This window comes from Phyllobates terribilis, unplaced genomic scaffold (genome assembly GCF_046119375.1).
Source record: "Phyllobates terribilis strain yellow unplaced genomic scaffold, ASM4611937v1 Scaffold_5__5_contigs__length_657084704, whole genome shotgun sequence".
In the NCBI taxonomy this organism is placed as follows: domain Eukaryota; kingdom Metazoa; phylum Chordata; class Amphibia; order Anura; family Dendrobatidae; genus Phyllobates; species Phyllobates terribilis.
Genome location: NW_027362765.1, coordinates 107716926 through 107739950, shown reverse-complemented (window position 1 = coordinate 107739950; position 23025 = coordinate 107716926). Strand labels below are relative to the sequence as shown.

The window sequence follows — 23025 nt, the reverse complement described above, 5'->3', positions numbered from 1 at the left end:
CAACTCTGCACATGTTGCAGCGACTGTGGCAGCACCGACAAGCCCTGGTGCAATACGTTCTGACGTATAGCCTGGGCCAACGAGATTCAGAGGTGGGGCAAATCACGCTGGAGGAGTGGTCTCAGATCAGGGACCTATGCACCCTTCTGCACAGTTTTGAAATGGCGACGAAGATGTTTAGTGCTGACGATGCCATTATCAGCATGACTATTCCGGTGATTTACATGCTGGAGCACATGTTAAACAGAATTCGGAGTCAGGTGGTGGCACAAGAGGAGGTGGAGGAAGTAGAGGAGGAGGAGTTGTATGCGGAAGGGCTAACATCTGCAAGGTCCAGACGGTCGGCAGCACCAAGGCGGCAGGCATGTGAGGGTGGGGGAGATGGTTTTACCAGGGCGCATGGTAGCAGCCAAACTAGTGAGGAAGGTGCAGGAGCCCAGGAAGAAGTGGAGGACGAACTGATGGAAGACTCATCAGATGAGGGAGACCTTGATCACATTTCTGTTGTGCGAGGTTGGGGGGAGAGGACAGAGGAAGGAAGCATGATTGTTACCTCGCCACCAACACAACAGGGACTTGGTGCTCCTGGATGCGCAACACACATGAGTGCCTTCTTGCTGCACTACCTGCAACATGACCCTCGAATTGTGAGAATTAGAAATAATCCTGACTACTGGGTTGCCACACTGTTAGATCCCCGGTACAAAAGTAAATTTGCAGAAATTATTCCTGCCATAGAAAGGGATGCACGCATGCAGGAGTATCAGCAGAGACTGTTGCAGAATCTTACATGTGCTTTTCCACAAAATACCAGTGGTGCACGTAGTGAATCTCACAGTTCCAACTTGCCAACCGTGGGACCGTCAAGTGTTCAGCACTCAAACCGTAACAGAACCACAGTATCTGCTGGTAACATCAATTTTGCGGAATCATTTCACCACTTTTTTAGCCCATCCTTTGCAAGGCCACAGGAGACAAGAAGTCTGACACATAGTCAACGCCTAGAGACGATGGTACAGGAGTATCTCCAAGTAAACATTGAAGCCACGACTGTGTCACTGGACCCTTGCTCTTTTTGGGCTTCCAATCTGGATAAATGGCCGGAGCTAGCCACTTACGCCTTGGAGATCTTGTCATGCCCCGCAGCCAGCGTTCTGTCTGAACGTGTGTTCAGCGCTGCTGGTGGTGTGCTGACAGATAAGCGCACGCGGCTCTCCACTGATAATGTAGACAGACTCACGTTCATAAAGATGAACAAATCATGGATCCGAAACGACTTTTCTACCCCTGTGTCATCCTGGGGAGAGTAAAAGCTTGATGATTGGTTAAAATCACCCTACCAACCGTTTTAAGCTTTCAAATTACTAATCATGTTTATCTGTATCTTGACTGGAAAATAATTTGGGCTTTGTAGCAGTGTGCAGCACTGATCCTATTAGGCCATCTATACTAAAGCTTCACCAGATTTAAAATTAAAAATAATTTTTAGCTGCATCTAGCCCGGAAAATAATTTTGGGGCTCCGAGATGCGCAAGGCACATAAGTGCCTTCTTGCTGCACTACCTGCAGCATGACCCTCATATTGTCAGAATTCGAAGTAATCATGACTACTGGGTTGCCACACTCTTAGATCCCCCAAACTTTTCGATCAACCTTTTCATTTTAATAAAGACCAAAAAAATGGTCATTTTTGAAATTATAAGCATTAGCAGGTTGTTAGAAACTGAAATCAAACAGTTTTCAACTCAAAACTTTATTCTAGGTGATGTTACATTTTCACATAGGACCCCTTGTTCGAAAGGAGCTTCTGAACTCTCTCGTCCATTGAATTTGTCAGGTTTTGGATGGTTTCTGCTTCAATTGTTTTGCATGAGGACAGAATACCCTCCCAGAGCTGTTGCTTAGATGTGAACTGCCTCCCGCCATCATAGACACTCCTTTTAATGATGCTCCAAAGGTTCTGAATGGGGTAGAGGTCAGGGGAGCATGGGGGTCACACCATAAGTTTGTCCCCTTTTATGCCCATATCAGCCAGAGATGCAGATGTTTTATGTGCAGCATGAGATGGTGCATTATCATGCAGAAAAATGATCTTGCTGTGAAATACACGGTTCTTCTTCTTGAACCATGGCAGGAAGTGCTGTTTGAGAAAATCCACATACATTATGGAGTTCATCTTAGCGCCTTCAGGGATCCTAAAGGGGCCGACAATCTCTCTCCCCATGATTCCAGCCCAAAACATTACTCCACCTCCTCCTTGTTGGCGCTGTAGCCGTGTTTGCGTGGGGTGTCCATCAACCAGCCATCCTCCACTCCATCCATCTGGACCATCGAGCGCTGCACGGCACTCATCCGTGAACAAAACAGTTTTGAAATCAGTCTTCATGTAATGTTTGGCCCACTGGAGCCGTTTCTGCTTGTGTGAAGTGGATAGAGGAGGTCGACAGGATGGCGCATGCACAGCTGCAAACCTCTGAAGGACCCTGCATCTTGTTGTTCGGGGGACGTTGGAGGCACAAGCAGCTTCAAAAACTTGTCTGCTGCTATGACAAGGCTTTTTTGCCGCTGCTCTTTCAACCTGACGTAATTGCCTGTAGGAAAGAGTCCTCAATTTGCCCTTATCAGCACGTACACGTGTGTACTGTGAATCAGCTACATACTTCTTGATTGCCAAGACACTTCATCCTGATCATCGCACAATGTTGATTGTAGTCATGCCTTGACCTAAACACTCCACAATTTGTTGCTTCTCAGCAGCCGACACATCCTTTTTCTTTCCCATTTTGGCAGAAAATGTAGGCTGCTTAATAATGTGAGAGAGCCTTCTTAAGTAGTCTTGCCTTTCATTGGACACACCTGCCAAACTAATTAGCACAGGTGTCTGCAATTGCTTACAGTGATATAAAGAGCCCTGACACACATCACCATCAATGAGTTTAACTGACAAACAAACAAATTCTTCCCTTATCACTCCTAAACACTTTTTGTATAATAATTTGGAACGCAGTGTACATGTGCTTTTCCACAAAACACCAGTGGTTCACGTAGTGAATCTTACAGTTCTAACTTGCCAACCGTGGTCTGTATGGAGTTGTTCAATAAAGGGCCCAAAATTAAGATAACATAGATGGGAGAGGTCTCTATGAATAGGAATTCCTAAGTATTTGATACCCTGTGAGGGCCAGGCAAAGGGAAAGTTGGACTGGATGGAATCCTATATGGATTTGGGGAGGGAGACATCGAGGGCCTCAGACTTCGCTGCATTGATTTTAAAATTTTACCATGTAACAAAGTGATCTATTTCAGCCATAACAGCATGGATGGATATATGTGATTGAGTGATATATACTAGGACATCATCAGCAAATAGAGAGCACTTGTACTCGGTGCCTCCCACCTCAATCCACCTAATATTGGGGTTATGGCGAATTGATGAGAGCAGGTGCTCCGTCACTAGGATGTATAAGAGAGGGGACAGAGGACATCACTGCCTTGTCCCATTGGTGATTGTGAAAGGTGATGAAAATGTTCTGACGCACCCCCTGGGCCTTGGGACACCCGGAGCCGGACCCTTTTTGGTGGATGCTGGTGGTTGTAGTCTTCGTGGCGGCGACCCAGTTCCGTGGCTCAGGGCGGTCAAACCAGTGGCGGAACTATTTATGTGGTTTTCATGTTTAAATGTCCGACTACGCCACCCGTGGATTGCGGTCAGAGTGAACCGCCGCTACAGGGCAGACCACTGAGGCTGGTGTTGTGGGTGCAGCAGAGCGTAGCATAACTCCCCACGGGAGGAGTATAGCCTCAGGGCAGTGTATGCGGAGGATGGGGGTGATGGTGCAGGGCAGCAGCAGTAACGACACGGAGTCAGTGATGCAGTTCAGGGCCTTTACTCACAGTTCTTATTATCCAGACCACGTCTGCAGGTAACGGCTGCCCACGTCGTACTGTGCTCACCAGGTGAGGGGCTCAGACAACTCCCAGATAACTTTGGAGCACTTCACAGGACCCCCTTTGTGTGTCCTTTGTCTGGCCTTTCTTACCAACACTTCTGTCCGGCTGCCTCGGGCCTCCTCTTGGTAAACTTGGCGCCAGTTTCCCTGACCCTATGTGGTGCCTTCCTAGCGGGTGTAGCGAGGGGCTGCGCCACATAAAATGTCAGAGCCTCCGGTTTCTAGCTGAGGGTCGTTTCCTGCCTCCACTAGTTCGGGGACCGGTCTCCCCCTTTGGCCTGACCCCTCCACGCAGGTGGATTCGGGCGTGCGGTGGCGACTCGCCCGTCCGCACCCCTGGGATCCCTTCATTCCTCGTTCCTGGAGCCTTCTCCGCTCCTCTTCCTTCCTTCTCCCTCTTCCAGGCCTGGGCCTCTGTTACTAGGCCCGCCTCCGGAGCAGAGCTCATGCAGAGCCCCTGCTCCCTGCCACTTCTGCTCAGACTTCTCTGCACTGAACTAAGATGGTGCCCACCTTTTATACTCCCTTCTCAATGCACCCAGGAACTGCTTCCTCCCTGCTCCTGCACTACAGGGTTCCCCTTCCTCAGTGTTCCCTCCCCCCACTCCAGCCAGGGACAGGGACTGTCGTGCCCATCTCAGGGGCATATTGGTCGCCCTGCCCCACGGCAATGTGGTGTAATGCATGCAGGTGTCGGGTCCTGATCCACACTCCATCCTTACCTGAGAGTGAGATATCACACCTCTGGGTGAGGTGCAATACGTCTGTAGCAACCGAGCCCTCAGGGTGCTACAGTTCCATTTATCTTCAGCCTAGGTGACGTATTGCGATACAGGGCCGTGATTTTGGCTATAAAAGGGTCCCCTAGACCCCTACCCCAAGCTTTTTAAGAGAATCATATATGGCGTGCCAGGAGACTCTATGGAATGCTTTCTCAGCATCCAACGAGAGTATCTAATTACAAATTTTTAACTGCATCTAGCCCAGGAAATACTTTGTGCCTAGTAGCAGTGTCTGCTAGTGAGCGGATTATCCCGGCTGTTAAGCAAGCTGCACCACCTGTAGTTTAGACACTTAATTTTTTCAAAGGAAATGCTTCGGGACCATGGGATACTTAGTGAAGAGCATCAGGAGGCACCCCAAGGCATAGGGGCTGGGACTGGCAGTAGGATGCCTTGCGGTGGACAGCCGAGCTCGATCCTTATAAAAGCTTTTTAACTGCAGTAGCTTTAGTGGACGCTACTGGAGCTGGAATTACCGCGGCTGCTGGCATGAGACTTGCCCTCCAATAGATCCTTGTAAATGGATTTAAAGTGTATTCATTCAAATTAGAGAGACAATTTAAATTAAAAAGCTTAGAGCTGCCTCCACCACAGGGGGGCTCGCTCGACCCACCAGCGGACAGGCACCAGTATTGGGAGAGGGGGGCTGGCCGTCAGGGTTCACCGCGGCTCTGGCACAAACCCGGCGACACGGAGGTGGCACGGGCAGGAGCGGACTGGCCGTGTCGGCTTCTCACTTTTTGGATTTTAGAAGGGCATGACATGCCTATATCTGTGTCTCCCCCTCCTTTTACTCCTCCACCTCTTTTATTTTCGCATGACTATATGTACTTGTCACTTTTCCATGTGTTAGTTATGTCTTCTGAGCAGTTTGTCAGCTTTTGGACACCTTTGAAGGTGTTTTCTATGTGTTTCTATGTGTTTTTGTTTGCCTGCCATTGGTTTTAACGGTGTTCGAAGGTGTTCGACGAACCGAACCGAACTCGAACACTACGGGGGTGGCTCAACACTACACATAACATTTCCGTAAAGTAATAAAACAAACTACTTCACATCCCCATCCCCTTTACTGATATTTGATGCCCCAGTTCTGCAAATCCCCCAACTTCTTAATGATGCATCCATACAAATTATCATTAAATACTACATTTAATGGGTTTTCACGTGAATATATTTTAAAACTTGTACAATGAGAAGTTCTACAACTTTATCATAGACTTTGGCCCCGATTCATCATTTGCGTTTTTTATTTAAGGCACTCTTCTTTTTTTGCCCTGCGGTATTCGTTGCCTTTTTTTTTTTTTTGCACCCAACTCTTCAAAATGGTGCACGCAGTTCATGAATTTAAAGTAAAAAAAAAATCATCATTATTTTTGTCTTTAACCTTTTTTTTTTTTTAGTTTCAAAAAGTCGTAAATGATTATCAGGCGAAAACATCGGGAAAGTCGAAACCCCACTCAAAGTGGGAAGCTAAAAAAGGGACAAACACACAAAAAAAAGTGACTGAAAAAGGTGCAAATGAAAGGATGAATATGGTGCAAATGAAAACTAGGTGAAAATTACACCATACTAGACAAAAAGGCATAAAATTAATGATTAATTAAGTTCTTTGTGCCTCAATTCTTCACAATTTCTCAAGAATATCATACTGTCAGTGAGTTTTGATTGTTTTCATCTTTTTTACCTAATTTTTATCTTGTGTGTATAGGGTTCAGACATGCTTATTATATGGACATCAGCTGGATGAGTAAAAATCAGACAGCGTTCAGACCAATGTATCTTAAAAGGGCTGTTCAGATGACCGAGTGTCCATATGAAAAAAATCACAGCATGCATTAGTCTCTTCTGAGCATCCCATATGGATGATCTACGTAGCATCTGATTTTTATAAATACATCGCCATTATTAACATAGTAAACCGTATTTGATCTTGTACATTTTAATCCATTCACGACATATGACTCACATTTATGTCATATGGGTCGCGGCCCAGAATTTTATGCGGGCTCGCACACTGAGCCTGCATCTTTCCCGGCAGATGATGGCTGATTTAATCAGCCATTAACTGCCACAGCTGTTGACCTGTTAAATGCCGCTGTCAATTTCTGACAGCAGCATTTAGCATGCGCTGGGAGGGGGGTACGTCATTTCAGGCGCACATCATCGCGCCCGTGACTTGATCACGGGGCGACAATGAATTGCCATGACAGCTGGGGGTCTAGTAAAGACCTCCGTGTCTGTTTGCCTGTCATGACGATACTCCTGTGCTGGCGTTCATAGGATATCGAGATTTTCACTATACATAGCAGTGCTGACAATCGCAGCTTCAACTCCCTTAAGGAACAAATACAGTAAAAAGTAAAAAAAAAACATGAAAGAAATAAAAATAAAAAAAAACACAAGTTCAAATCGCTCCCTTTTGCACCATTAAAAATAAAACAATAAAAAAAATACCCATATTTGGTATTGCTGCATTCATAAATGTCTGATCTATGAAAATATCAAATAAATTAATCCGATCGGTAAACACCGTAACAAAAAAAAAAATCAAAACACCAGAATTACATTTTTTTGGAGGCCGCCACATTGTAATAAGAGGTGATCAAAATATTGGATCTACTCTACAATGCTAAAAATAAAAATGTCAGCTCAGGGCGCAAAAATAACTCCTCACACAGCTCCAGATCACGAAAATTGAAAATGTTACGAGTCTCGGAAAATGATGACCTAAGCAAAAATTTTTTCTTTTTCTACCACTTAAATAAAATACATGTTTGGTATCTGCGTAATCGTACTGACCTGGAGAATTATTCTGCCAGGTTAGTTTTACTGTATAGTGAACATGGTAAATAAAAAACCTCAAAATTTGTTTTTTTCGGAATTGCACTTTTTTTTACAATTGCAACACATTTGGAATTGTTTTCCCTCTTTCCAGTGCATCACATGATAAAATGAATGGTGTGATTGAAAAATACAACTCATCCTGCAAAAACAAGCCCTCACACGTCTACGTGAATGGAAAAATAAAAAAGATATGGCTCTTGAAAGAAGGGGAGATAAAAACGAAAAAAAAGCAGAAAATCAGAAAATATATAAAATCAGTAGGGACACGGACGTAAAAAACGGACAGAACGATGGCACACGGATGACAATATGGATGAAATTCATCTCTCTTCTAACCCCAGACTAAATAAGAAAAGAAGCTCCGTGTTTCACATGGGAATTTGCAACAGTAAGGACCCAAACTAAGGCGTGCAGCAGGCAATTCAGCTGCCCCATCATCTTCATGTAACATTGAACTCTGCATTTGTCAAAAAAATTGTTGTAGCTGCATTATAAATTCGATGTTCAGCCAATATGCAATTTATGCCACTAAACTGGTAAAAATGCAATGATAAATGTGCCCCATTGGCGTAACCCATGAGACGCACTAAACATGGAGAAAATAAAAAAGTAATGGAAGAAGTATGACATATATGTCGACGACAAAAAAATGCCAAAAACATGACTGATGGTGAAACGAGAAGCAACGAGTCCTGTGTACAGAATAATGTATATCGCTGTGTCTGTATTACTGTATATGGTGTCTGGTGGTGCGGCGTTTTGGACTGCGAGCTGATTGGATGGCTGAAGTAACTATGGATCTTTTATCTTTGCAGGCCGTTTTCTCTTCCGTGTTTTACTTTGCCTCCGTACCTCTCTACCAAGGATTTCTCATCATCGGGTAGGTACACGATTCTAACGTTAAATGTAAAAACTGTTATTTTAAGGCTGGCACCTCACAACTGCTTTCCTCAGGAGCAGGGGACTGTGGCATTCAGTAGTCAGGCTGGTATTGTGATAGGGCAACGAAGGAGTGGCTTCGTAAGAAGCATTTCAAGGTCCTGGAGTGGCCTAGCCAGTCTCCAGATCTAAACCCTATAGAAAACCTTTGGAGGGAGTTGAAAATCCGTGTTGCCCAGCGACAGCCCCAAAACATCACTGCTCTAGAGGAGATCTGCATGGAGGAATGGGCCAACATACCAGCAACAGTGTGTGCCAACCTTGTGAAGACTTACAGAAAATGTTTGACCTCTGTCATTGCCAACAAAGGATATATAGCAAAGTATTGAGATGAACTTTTGCAATTGACAAAATACTTATTTTCCACCAAAATTTGAAAAAAAAATTCTTTCCAAATCAGACAATGTGATTTTCAGGATTTGTTTTCTCATTTTCTCTCTCATACTTGAGGTCTACCTATGATGTCAATTACAGGCCTGGCTCATCTTTTTAAGTGGGAGAACTTGCACAATTGGTGGCTGACTAAATAAGCTGTATGTGTATATATACACTGCTCAAAAAAATAAAGGGAACACTCAAATAACACATCCTAGATCTGAATGAATGAAATATTCTCATTGAATACTTTGTTCTATACAAAGTTGAATGTGCTGACAACAAAATCACACAAAAATCATCAATGAAAATCAAATTTATTAATCAATGGAGGCCTGGATTTGGAGTCACCCCCAAAATTAAAGTGGAATAACACACAACAGGCTGATCCAACTTTGATGTAATGTCCTTAAAACAAGTCAAAATGAGGCTCAGTATGGCAGTATGGTGTGTGACCTCCATGTGCCTGTATGACCTCCCTACAACGCCTGGGCATGCTCCTGATGAGGTTGCGGATGGTCTCCTGTGGGATCTCCTCCTAGACCTGGACTAAAGCATCCGCCAACTCCAGGACAGTCTGTGGTGCAACGTGACGTTGGTGGATGAAGCGAGACATGATGTCCCAGATGTGCTCAATCGGATTCAGGTCTGGGGAACGGGCGGGCCAGTCCATGGCTTCAATGCCTTCATCTTACAGGAACTGCTGACACACTGCAGCCACATGAGGTCCGGCAGTGTCCTGCATTAGGAGGAACCCAGGGCCAACCGCACCAGCATATGGTCTCACAAGGGGTCTGAGGATCTCATCTCGGTACCTAATGGCAGTCAGGCTACCTCTGGCGAGCACATGGAGGGCTGTGGGGCCCACCAAAGAAATGCCACCCCACACCATTACTGACCCACTGCCAAACTGGTCATTCTGAAGGATGTTGCAGGCTGCAGATCGCTCTCCACGGCGTCTCCAGACTCTTGTCACGTCTGTCACATGTGCTCAGTGTGAACCTGCTTTCATCTGTGAAGAGCACAGGGCGCCAGTGGCGACTTTGCCAATCCTGGTGTTCTGTGGCAAATGCCAAGCGTCCTGCACGGTGTTGTCATGTGAGCACAACCCCCATCTGTGGACGTCGGGCCCTCATACCACCCTCATGGAGTCGGTTTCTAACCATTTGTGCAGACACATGCACATTTGTGGCGTGCTGGAGGTCATTTTGCAGGGCTCTGGCAGTGCTCCTCCTGTTCCTCCTTGCACAAAGGCGGAGGTAGCGGTCCTGCTGCTGGATTGTTGCCCCCCTACGGCCCCCTCCACGTCTCCTGGTGTACTGGCCTGTCTCCTGGTAGCGCCTCCCACCTCTGGACACTACGCTGACAGACACAGCAAACCTTCTTGCCACAGCTCGCATTGATGTGCCATCCTGGATGAGCTGCACTACCTAAGCAACTTCTGTGGGTTGTAGAGTCCGTCTCATGCTACCACGAGTGTGAAAGCACAACCAACATTCAAAAGTGACCAAAACATCAGCCAGAATGAGATGTGGTCTGTGGTCCTCATCTGCCTGCAGAACCACTCCTTTATTGAGGGTGTCTTGATAATTGCCAATAATTTCCATCTATTGTCTATTCCATTTGCACAACAGCATGTGAAATTGATTGTCAATCAGTGTTGCTTCCTAAGTGGACAGTTTGATTTCACAGAAGTTTGATTTATATTCTGTTGTTTAAGTGTTCGGTTTATTTTTTTGAGCAGTGTATATATATATATATATATATATATATATATATATATATATATGTATGTATGTATAACAAGCATATGTATCTAATATAATATATGTATACGCACACACACATTCATCTCCTTTTTTTTATTTATATATACACGCACACACAGATATGATTTACCGTATATTCGATCTCAGAGCCGCATTATTTGCATGGTGAGAGAAGACATGATGTTACCATTTTACTACAGTAACTTTGCTAGTACTAATTATTGGCCATTTATAAAGGTGTCAGAGTCTGGAAAAATGGAGGAGTCAGAACTCAGGTTTACCGACTCCACGGTGCTGCTGCCATCAATAGGAAACAATAAAACATATCATTTCTAGTAGCAATGGCCGACCGCATCCAGTTTTCTTTTTTTGTTTTAAGCAGTGATTTGTTTCTATAAAGTTGCAGATTGGTTGTAAAATGTCAGCTTCATCCGTATCATTGGGATTATGCCAGGAGCATGAGCATGGAGGTCTGCAGTCTCCAGTCAGGGGTACGGAACAATTGCAGAAAGTTTGTAACAAGTCTGCCTTAAAGGAGTTTTCCATATTTTCTAAAATGATGGATATCGCTGACCTCCGAGACCCTCAGATAAATCCTTTAAAGCCATAGTCATAGACTCAGAGTCTGTAGGATCATTTTTATTTCTGAACAATCTCTCAAAAATTTTTTAGAGAGAAAATGACAACAGGACAAGGCTGATTCCAGTCCAGGCCCTACCATCACCTTTTGCTCTCATTTCTCACTGCCCTCACCTATAACATTATGTAACTTGAGGTTGAATTCATTCAGATAGAGCTCTGGTTGCAGAATGCCACAGACTTATAAGGGCTCGGGAATTTTGGTCTGGTGAGAAATCTGTGACTACAACTAGTCCCAGCATCGTCCCAGGGAAGTGCGTGGACTAATACGGATATATAGTGTACATAACACTACTTTTTTTAATTGTCAGTATCTTGAGAAGTTTGAAGGCCATAAAAGGATTAATGGCTTTCTATTTTCATTTCTCTTTATTCCGCCCTTCCTGACCGGCCTTGTACAGTATCGTGGTTCTCCGGGAGGCCACTCCACCCTGCCCACTTGATTCAAGAGCGTAGCTCTTTGAAATTTTTGGCCCCTTGGGTCCTTCATGATGTAATCAGGATGAAGAATGGGTGATGGCCAAACCCTCCCAAGCTTGTACGGTTATTGTGCTGTGGGATTTCTATCAGGAAAAGCCGAAGTCGTGAGTCAGAAAGGGCTTAGATTAGAAAAGAGTTGAGGTGGTTTTTTTTTTTTCAATCAATGTTTTTTTGTTTTTTTTCTAAATGTTCTACAATGGAAGAACTATACAATTTTACTAAGAGGCGTTGCAGACATAATAAACCTGTAGGTGTAATGCTTTATCACATCAGTGTTGTACCAGGGATTTTGCAGCATTTTCCTACTTTTGCAATAGGAAATCTCCAGCATTTAATGACCCATCTGTTCTGCCGTTGCTCGGCTTCCTTTGTGTTGTTTCTGCAGATATTCCACAATCTACACGATGTTCCCGGTCTTCTCTCTGGTGCTCGATAAAGATGTCAAATCTGAAGTAGCAATGTTGTATCCAGAGCTGTACAAGGATCTACTAAAGGTAATAAGTTCCATCAATTTACTATTTTTTTCTGCAATCAAGCATTTATAAATGATAAATAAAGTATAAAAATAACAGTATATACTCTACTGATGTTACCAATACCATGGATGGCAAGAAGGACAAACAAATCAATTTTGGAACCAATCAAGTCAGATATGTCACTGGAAGTAAGGATCATCAAGCTATGTCTTGTCTACTTTGGACACATCATACAAAGAGAGCAATCACTGGAGAAGGGCGTCATGGTCGGAAGAATAGAAGGAACAAGGCGAAGAAAAAGACCAGGAACCCGGTGGCTTGATACTATCAAGATAACGGCGGAGAAGACCCTGGTGGACCAATCTAGGCCTACACAAGATCGATCTTCCTACAGAGCATTCATCCATCAAGTCGCCATGGCTCGAGATCGAGCTGAAGGCCACTAAATAAATAAATAAAAAAATAGATATACTCTACTTAAAAAGTTGAGCGACTTTTTAAATATTGGTTCAATCCAGGGTTACAACCATTCCAGAATTGCATTCATAGTTCACCCAAGCTTCCATGTAGAGTTGGTGCTAATTGATTGAGGTCCGTAATCTCTGGCCACTGGACACGAGCTGAGAGGGCTTCCTCTTACCTGACGTCGTCTGCTGCTCTTTTCTCTTTTATTAGCCGGCCTGGTACAACGTCATCGTTGTGGGATGACGCACGTGTAATGTCGCACCAGGCTGGCTGATCAAAAAAAGAGCCGCAGATACAGTCAGGCTCTCATGGCCCGTATCCAGCGGCTAGAGATTACGTACCTGGTCGATTGACCATGTTAATCGATTCGCACCAACTTTACTTGCAAGGCAAAGAGTAACCATAGGCACCACAATTATGTAAGTGTAAGGCTCATATATATGTAAACAGGACTAAGCCATATACAATAAGCGAAGGAACATGTATCCATAATGACGGATCATCCAATAACAATACAAAATATTACTTTATTATGTATCACTAACACAGGCAGAAAATAATAGAAATATATAAAAAAAGGAATCATTTCAAAAAATAAAAACCTGATTCCCCCCATTTGGCTTCCTCCCAAAACAGTAGGGACAAAGAAACGTTAAGAAAAGGAGACATACTTTGTTAATAGCATAATGTAACTATGTGTCACCCATAGTATATCCCTGTATTATAGGCTAGAAGCACGAATTAACATGTAGGGAAAAAAATAGGCATCAATTTATGATTGCTATAGAGCCATGTGGGTCCAGACTTGCCACATATTTCACTCATGTGTCGCTTCATCAGGAGATTTAGCTAGCAGGCCTTTATACAAATAAATGGGAATGGGAGAAGTTAATATTTCATATAATATATGACTGTACAGAGCCTGGTATAAGGAAACTTCCAAAAATGTAAGTCAGATGATCAAGGTCTCTGGAGACACTAACATGGCTGGGAGTACTAGAAGATTTCACCAAAGAGAACTGCAGCTCTGGAGTATAATACTGTATGTAACTCAGGATAAAGTAATGTATGTACACAGGGACTCCACCAGCAGAATGGTGAGTGCAGCTCTGGAGTATAATACAGGATGTAACTCAGGATCAGTACAGGATAAGTAATGTAATGTATGTACACAGTGACTCCACCTGCAGAATAGTGAGTGCAGCTCTGGAGTATAATACAGGATGTAACTCAGGATCAGTACAGGATAAGTAATACATGTACACAGTGGCTCCACCAGCAGAATAGTGAGTGCAGCTCTGGAGTGTAATACAGGATATAACTCCGGATCAGTACAGGATAAGTAATGTAATGTATGTACACAGTGACTCCACCAGCAGAATAGTGAGTGCAGCTCTGGAGTATAATACAGGATGTAACTCAGGATCAGTACAGGATAAGTAATGTAATGTATGTACACAGTGACTGCACCAGCAGAATAGTGAGTGCAGCTCTGGAGTATAATACAGGATGTAACTCAGGATCAGTACAGGATAAGTAATGTAATGTATGTACACAGTGACTCCACCAGCAGAATAGTGAGTGCAGCTCTGGAGTATAATACAGGATGTAACTCAGGATCAGTACAGGGTAAGTAATGTAATGTATGTACACAGTGACTGCACCAGCAGAATAGTGAATGCAGCTCTGGGGTATAATACAGGATGTAACTCAGGATCAGTACAGGATTAGTAATGTAATGTATATACACAGTGACTGCACCAGCAGAATAGTGAGTGCAGCTCTGGAGTATAATACAGGATGTAACTCAGGATCAGTACAGGATTAGTAATGTAATGTATATACACAGTGACTGCACCAGCAGAATAGTGAGTGCAGCTCTGGAGTATAATACAGGATATAACTCAGGATCAGTACAGGATAAGTAATGTAATGTATGTACACAGTGACTCCACCAGCAGAATAGTGAGTGCAGCTCTGGAGTATAATACAGGATATAACTCAGGGTCAGTACAGGATAAGTAATGTAATGTATGTACACAGTGACTCCACCAGCAGAATAGTGAGTGCAGCTCTGGAGTATAATACAGGATGTAACTCAGGATCAGTGCAGGATAAGTAATGTAATGTATGTACACAGTGACTCCACCAGCAGAATAGTGAGTGCAGCTCTGGAGTATAATACAGGATGTAACTCAGGATCAGTACAGGATAAGTAATATAATGTATGTACACAGTGACTCCACCAGCAGAATAATGAGTGCAGCTCTGGAGTATAATACAGGATGTAACTCAGGATCAGTGCAGGATAAGTAATTTAATGTATGTACACAGTGACTCCACCAGCAGAATAATGAGTGCAGCTCTGGAGTATAATACAGGATGTAACTCAGGATCAGTACAGGATAAGTAATGTAATGTATGTACACAGTGACTGCACCAGCAGAATAGTGAGTGCAGCTCTGGAGTATAATACAGGATGTAACTCAGGATCAGTACAGGATAAGTAATGTAATGTATGTACACAGTGACTGCACCAGCAGAATAGTGAGTGCAGCTCTGGAGTATAATACAGGATGTAACTCAGGATCAGTACAGGATAAGTAATGTAATGTATGTACACAATGACTGCACCAGCAAAATAGTGAGTGCAGCTCAGGATGTAACTTGGGGGTTACTGTAGGATAAATAATTAATATGTTTGGTTAGTGATTGATTGTTATTTTACACCAAACACAAGTAAAGTTGCATTTCTAGTTGAAAAGATGCTTTGATAACAGAAGTTTGGGGAATAATGGCAGGTAAAATTTCAGCACATACTTGAATATTCTCTTTCTGCTTTCCAGGGAAGGCCTCTGTCATACAAGACATTCCTCATCTGGGTATTGATCAGCATTTATCAAGGTACGTAGTCTGTTCTATTTTGCTGGTTGAAGTATAAAGTGCAACTGTAGGTAACATTAGATGGCCAGCAACATACGTGAAGTCCAACATCATTTTTTTCCTTTGCAGTTTATCATTGTTGCTACTTGTAATGTTTAATAAATTGGTTGCTGATGACAAATCTGATCATGAATTTCCATTGATTTCTATTAATGTCTAGTGTGAAATCCACACACTATGCTTGGTTCATTAAAGGTGATTCTCATCTTACAAAGTGGTAGCCAATACCTCAGTTATGTCATCACTGGTCTGATCTTGGAAGCTCCACCAATTCTGAGAATAAGGTCACAGCCCCACTATCAGTATTTGGTCAGTATTTTTTCTCAGGAGTTGGAGCCAAAACCAGGTGAGGAACAATCAGAGAAAAGGTATAATAGAAACAAGTCACCAATTCTGCATTTATCACCCACTCCTGGTTTTGGCTCCCACTCCTGAGAAAAAATACTGACAGAATACTGACCAAATACTGATAGTGGGGCAGTGGCCTAAAAGGACTGATTTAGTGCCAGGTTCTCATCAAGATCGGAATACCACTTTATGACATGCAGATTAACATGTGAATAGCTGATTCTTGCATTGGACAGTAAAGCTTTGAAGAGCGGGGCTGTAAGAGTTATTAGGGGTAAGGTCACATGAAGTGGTTGCCGCTGGCCAAGGTGTGGCTGCCAGGATATAGGGAAACGCTTGTAAATTGATTATTTCTTGCTAATGGCTGCACAGTTGTGCAAAAAAGGTGCAGCTATTAATAAAAGTAATCAGTTTACACGCCAATGTCAGGATACAGCCGCACCTCGGCCACAAGTATACCGCTATGCGTGACCCTGTAAGGGATTGTGCCAAAGGTGCCGGGTTTAACATTGTTTTTAAAAAGTCAACTTTACGCATAAACTCCTGGATTTTTATCTCTTATGTTCCTAATCTCGTATTCATCCCCATTTTTCCAGGAAGCATCATCATGTACGGAGCGTTGCTGCTCTTTGAGTCGGAGTTTGTCCACATTGTGGCCATTTCCTTCACCTCCTTGATCCTCACGGAACTACTGATGGTGGCACTGACCATCCAGACCTGGCACTGGCTGATGATCGTGGCCGAGCTCCTCAGTCTCTCCTGTTATATTGCCTCCCTCGTTTTCTTACATGAGTTCATTGGTAAGAAGAAATCAAAGTCTCCAGCAAAAAGCAAATGTCACAAATTCTAAAACAATAAATCTACAGGTTTTGCTGTATTTTTTTTTTTTACTGCATTTTTGCACTCTCTCGTTGCTGCAAAAACGCTGAAAGAATTAACGTGCTGCAGTTTTCAAAAGCGCAGCAGTCTCAGGTAAAAAAAACAAACGGATGCATAAGATTTCTGACATCTCAACATTTGTAGGTACTTTTAAAAATCAGCTTTAAATTTGCATAAAAAATGCAGCAAAAAAATGCAAAGTGTGAACATAGCTTAAGGGATTGATCGTTTGGTTCATCATTGTGCAGCAAAAGCTAAAAAGGCTTACTGGCACTGAAAAAAAAAAAGACATGTCAAAATTGTGTTAAATGTGACCGAAATAATGTACAATTACTGCATCTGTAACCATAGATCTCAGAGTCAGGCATTTTTATGTTATTCCTCTGCTTGGACTTTCATTGCAATGATTAATCCAGGATATAGACGGCTCTTCCTATCGTTGACATTGACTCTACTAGTGAAGAAGGGAGAATCCAAATCTATATAGTAGCAATAAATCCAGAATAATATTTAACAGATATAGAATTTTCTCTCTAGTTACTGTGACTTGTTGGCTCGCAGCAGGGCCTTGTTCACATTGTCGCAATAGATTTCATCAGAGAAGTTGCTTCAGGTGCTAAGGAGGTAGTAGAAGAGGTATATTCATCTTTAGAGGGGGCACATATAGTGCTGGGAGCACAAATCACAAGTAAACTGCAAGGAACTAGACGTGCAGTGGTTTCCCCAGTTATCGGCCTTCCTTTCACTTTTTTCTAGCAGCATTTACAGAAAGGCCATTTACATAACATCTGAATGTAAGAATCACTACTTGAAGTGTATCCGGCCTTTTAATTTTTATTGTGAAAATCAATACTACATATAAGAATAAGAAATCTGCTTCTTTCTTCTCCTGGACTGATCATTCATTCTGAAAATTCTCAATTCACAAGTAAAATCTGTATTCAGTGAAGATAAATATAGCATGGAGGGGGAGGAGCTATGCTTCTAGCTCCTCCCCCTCCTATCTACATAAAAGTGTATCAGTATCAGCTGCCATCTCCTATCTCAGTAATTTAAAAATCTGTCTTCACTGAAGACAGATTTTACCCGTGAATTGGGAATTTTGAGCATGAAAGACCAATGCTGATGGAGAAAGAAACAGATTTCTCTGATAAGATATATTACAAAGTTTCATATTTTCATGTGAACTATTGATTTATGAAATAAGAATTAAAACAACAGTAACCCTTTCAATAGCGCTGTTGCGCTTGAGAAGATCTAGTTTGACTATTTGGCCTAGCATAATAGGAAGAAACATGGCTAGTCCAGTGGGTTTTCCCAGTGATGCTCTAGGTGATTGACAGGTCTCTCGCTAAGTATCTACATGGAAGAGACCCGTCAATCAACTAAAGCTGGCCGGGGGTGGCGGCGGACTAGTCAGGTCTCTCCCTATTTTTCCTGATCGGTTCTTCAAATTATATTTTCACTGCAGTGGTGTAGCCTGGATCTGATTCATGCTGCCTGCCGTTTGGGCATCATGAGTCAAGGGACAGTTCCCTTTTAAAGGAGAAGATAAGGATGGTTGGGAGGGGAGTGCGAGACCCACTTCTACATTGCCTTTTATCGAGCGCATGCTTACCGCTCTTAGCTGCTTCACCGGTCTTACTACCTGTTGATTGTCCTCTTTTTCAGATGTTTACTTCATTACCACGGTGTCCTTCCTGTGGAAAGTGACAGTCATTACGCTGGTCAGCTGTCTCCCCCTCTACGTCCTCAAATATCTGAGGCGGAAGTTCTCTCCTCCCAGCTACTCCAAACTAACATCCTAGACCCCCGTGAATGTGCTCCACCACCGATGCTGCTTATATGGATTTTTAATGACGATGATCATCAGTTACTGATCATTCCCCTGAGGGAGCAAATGATACAGGGTTTATCTCATCTCAAATACTAAGGGTTATATTGTGCCGAAACCAAATGTTACCGGGCAAAGAAAAATAATAGCAGTAAACTGGACCCAAGATCCCGTCTTTTATTTTCCTCTGCATGGCAGGAAATGCCTTCTAGTGGACTGGCTCACCTGTGATGGGCATCCATGGACTGACGTAAGGGGTCTGGACTGTGGAAGCTTTAAGTTCTGACTGTCATTCTGGCTCTGTAACAACTGAAAAAAATATAATTCTGTATGTGATGTTACCAACCAGAGGAGTAATGCAAAGACGTGTAAGTCTCCTGAAGAGGCCGGAGAATATGGCACTTTTATGAGCTGGCATGGCTACCACCTGGTGAAGTCGTAGTGTTTGTCGGCACACATAGTTCTAAAATACCATTTCGCCTGTAAGGTCATAATTATGAACTATGTCTGATGGATAAATTACTGACGTTGTTCAGCGCGCTTTGGCATGTACAGATATTTGATCCCAACTCACCTCCAAAAAAATGCAGTTGTTCCGATTGATTCTGACATGCATAAAAATCCAATCACTTTAGGGAATAGAAAGGTTTTCCGTTAGGAAGATCATAATGAATGAGGAAGAAAAGAATTGGTTGTAACCTAAAAAAATGTATTTGTTGGTGTAAATGTGGACTAATTTCAAATCATCTGAAATCTGTGGGGTCCACAATTATAATTTTTTTACTTAAAAATGCTGTATTTGGGGCTAAAAATTATTTTTGCACTTGGGTTTCATTAAAATTTTTGCTCCATGTGGCTTTTACAGGTTCTTTGTTTCCCAGCACAGTCAACTTTGATGTGGTCTGTGGTCATAAATCAGCTGAGAGGAACTCAGAGAAGTCAAATAAAAGTTATCAATTCTCCAGAACGAGCTCACTGATGGATTCTCAGTAGTGTTGAGCGCAAGTGCTCGTTACTCGAGTTTGCCAAGGGTGCTCGGGAATGCACAGAGTATTTGCGGGTGCTCGAGTTACATGTTCGAGTCCCCACGCCCGCATGTTTTGTGGCTGTTAGATAATCACAAAACATGCAGGGTTTATCCGTGTTTGTCAGGCAATCCCCGCATGTTATGTGGCCGCGGGGATGCGAACATCTCACTCGAGCACCTGCGATACTTGGTACAAACTCGAGTAACGAGCACTGGCGCTCATCACTAATTCTCAATTAATTGTGCAGACAGTATGACAATTAGGCTATGGAATTTTTTCATGAAACCTAATTTCAAAAATGAATTTTAGCCACAAAACTATATGCATTGATGGAAAACAAATTATATACTTTTCTCCCCAAAAGTAGGAATGCTTTTAAGGCCACTTTCAGACAAATGTTATACAGGTGGTTGTTTTTTTTGTTATATACTTTTATTATACTCTTGCATTTTTATCAGGTTTTAACTGTAGCGATGCACAGTGCATCACTTATAAACGCAAATAGGCCAAAACTAAGGCCTCGAGGTGGGAACAATGAAATTGTACCAGTAGTACTATGGAGTATTATGGAGTGACATTGTGGGAATACAAGTCTTTTTTTTGAGCCTGCATTACAGAAACAAGCCTGGACCTTCCACAGGTCCTCAAAGCTAGAGTTAGAGCATCATACAAGCCTGTAGCACATTACCTCCAGTTCTCAAAAACTGTGGGAAGTCATAATGTTGGCTCCAAAGAGCACCTGGATTACGCTTGTCTGAGTTGCCTGGGTAAGAGCCCGTGACACCTCTGCAGTAATTCCGGTTATACATTAGAGGTTTATCTGCATATATATGGCCTCTTACCCCTGTCGTTCTCTCTAGACGTGTGCCAAAAAGAATTCATACTTTGCCAATATCTTAGATAGCGTCAGTAGTGAACGTTGCACTGTAGTGGCTTCATTTCTGCATGTCACTAGCTCCTTCCCAACACTGCGCACGTCACCCCTTATGCACTGCCCATGCGCACATTCTTCTGAACACAGAACATTGATTATTTCTTTTTTTCTTTCTGTTTGTATTTATGTGACTAATAAAGTAAAGAGTTTGAATAAACTAAACTATAGGGAACATGATGGAAAGATGCAGTGCTGCTCTTTATATGGTTGTTGAAAACAAGCGATCACCTCTCCATAGATAACTTGTTGATTAGTGACGGTCGAACTACTGATCGGCAAAGCCGGGCACTTTTATCCCTGTTAGGTTGGAATGGCAGTCCGCAAGCTCACCCACCACTCCATTCATTCTTTATGGGGCTGTTAAGCGCTGCACTCGCCTTTTTTCTGGCAGCCTCATAGAGAATTAATTGAGTGGTGGTCGGGCATCCTACCTGCCGCAATATTTTGTAACAGATAAAAATTCCCTGTTTTGCTGATCACTGCTGGACCTAGCACTCTGTTCCTCACCGATCAGTAAATTATCAATTATCCCACATATAGGTGATAACTTCTTTTAACCCCTTTAACTTGCAGCAAACAATCAGATATCTGCTTGGCAGAAAGACCATAAAACCATGTCGTTCTTCCACCATACTGCTCCAATGTGTTCTCGAGAAGTTTCGATCAATCCTATGACCAGGGAAATTAAAATATTCTAATACTGTGAACTCTGATTAGTTGATGGGATTGTTGTTATTGGCACATAGTCCTTTTTGTTTTGGGGATATGCAGAAGCAACGCAGTATCTAAGGATGGAGCTCTGTATACCTGCGCAAGTAAAAATTGCAATTTATTGGCAAAAATTTCCAGGGTTGTGGAGTTGGTAAGACAAACCTCTGACTCCTCCATTTATGAGCACTCTGACTCCTTATTAATGCATAATAGATTTAACACATTTAGTGTAGTTACTTAATACAGACATTAAGATCGATGAAACATAACATATGATTAATTCATCTAAACTTTCCAAAGTTTCTATGAAAGTAAATATGCAACAAGCTATGCATGTCATAAGTTAACAACAAACTATTAATATTTTTATTTATTTTGGAGTCTGTACATTTCTGCTAACTCTGACCCCATAGCCCTGGAAAATGTAAGATCTGAACCCCGTGGCCTTTACATAGCAGGACAGCTGCGGTCCATTAAATTGCATGATGGTGATTTGACTGTTTTGAAATACAATGTGAAGAAAAATACGGGTGCCACACACGTGCCACACACATGCCACAGGCCGTGTGCCGCCCCAGGGCTAAAATGATGTCAATCAACATAAAATGAATAACAATGATCCAGGATTACTGATCACATATGCATGTCACCATTTACAAGTGCTCATAAGAAGGCAGTAAGTGATCACTGGGACAGATCTGATCAAACCACTGTAATAATGTACAGATGGCTGTGAACTGTACGTTTACCTGTCATTATAAAGGGAAGAGCGTTCCGAGCAATAATTGATTTTATTGTTCAGTCACAGCCAGTTAACGTTGCTGTTATTTTAATTTCTGTCCCCTGTACGTGTGCACCTTCCGTAGGGTAAATCTGATCACTTGATGTATCGCCGATTTCTAAGTATTGTGGCGCTGATGATTTTGTAACCTAATGTACAGAATTGTAATGTATTTCATGACCTTTTATTTATTGTTCTGTGGATGAAATAGAACGTCCGGCTAAGAACTGAAAAAGGGACCCGTAAAGAAATAAAAGAAATTTCTGCAGAAATGTCTCCTTTACTTTATCTTTTATGTAAATGGAAAGACTTACACTTTTCTGGAGTTTTGCTGAACACATGTTTCACTGTGACCATTAGGTGGTGCTTCACAACCAAAACTTACATTGCAAATGACTGATTCTAGAACCAGCGAGCCCCAGAGTTCCTGACTATCCCAAGAACAGCTCCAGTGGCCAGGGACGCTACTTGCTGGAGAACCAGCAATTAATCAGGGGATGCAGAAATTCTTGATTGTATCATCATCTGACCTAATGAAACATTCACTGATTTGATCAGTTCTCCCCACAATAATGACGGTTATAAGGGTCGTTATACACAAGCAGATAATCTGCCTGTAACAAGTGCCCATCCATGATGCAGCATGTAGATCGTCGTTCCTTAAGCCTCCATTCACATGTGACATCATCTGTGTGTGCAAAGTGGATAGAGACGAACGATCATTACTACAATCATTCCTTCCCATGCATAGTAGTATGATGCCCACAGTGGCTCCCACCCACAGCATGATGCCTACAGTGGCCCCCAAATACAATATTGTGGAGCCCCTGAGGGTTCAGTCGCCACAG

The 23025-nt window shown here is 42.7% G+C and overlaps 1 protein-coding gene across 3 annotated transcripts in view; it reads left to right on the top strand.

The window, feature by feature from the left end:
* ATP9A (ATPase phospholipid transporting 9A (putative)) overlaps positions 1-22449 on the top strand; it is a 133905-nt gene extending 111456 nt beyond the window's left edge. The window contains exons 24-28 of one of the 3 annotated variants that reach the window (XM_073682737.1): positions 8392-8456; positions 12164-12272; positions 15566-15623; positions 16607-16810; positions 18561-22449. In XM_073682737.1, coding sequence (XP_073538838.1) covers positions 8392-8456; positions 12164-12272; positions 15566-15623; positions 16607-16810; positions 18561-18697 — 573 coding nt within the window. In that variant the 3' untranslated portion in view covers positions 18698-22449. Of the gene's footprint in view, positions 1-7667; positions 7871-8391; positions 8457-8530; positions 8589-12163; positions 12273-15565; positions 15624-16606; positions 16811-18560 lie in introns of those variants that run through there. The other 2 variants (XM_073682738.1, XM_073682739.1) reach the window with 2 other exon arrangements.
* Positions 22450-23025: the final 576 nt, after the last annotated feature.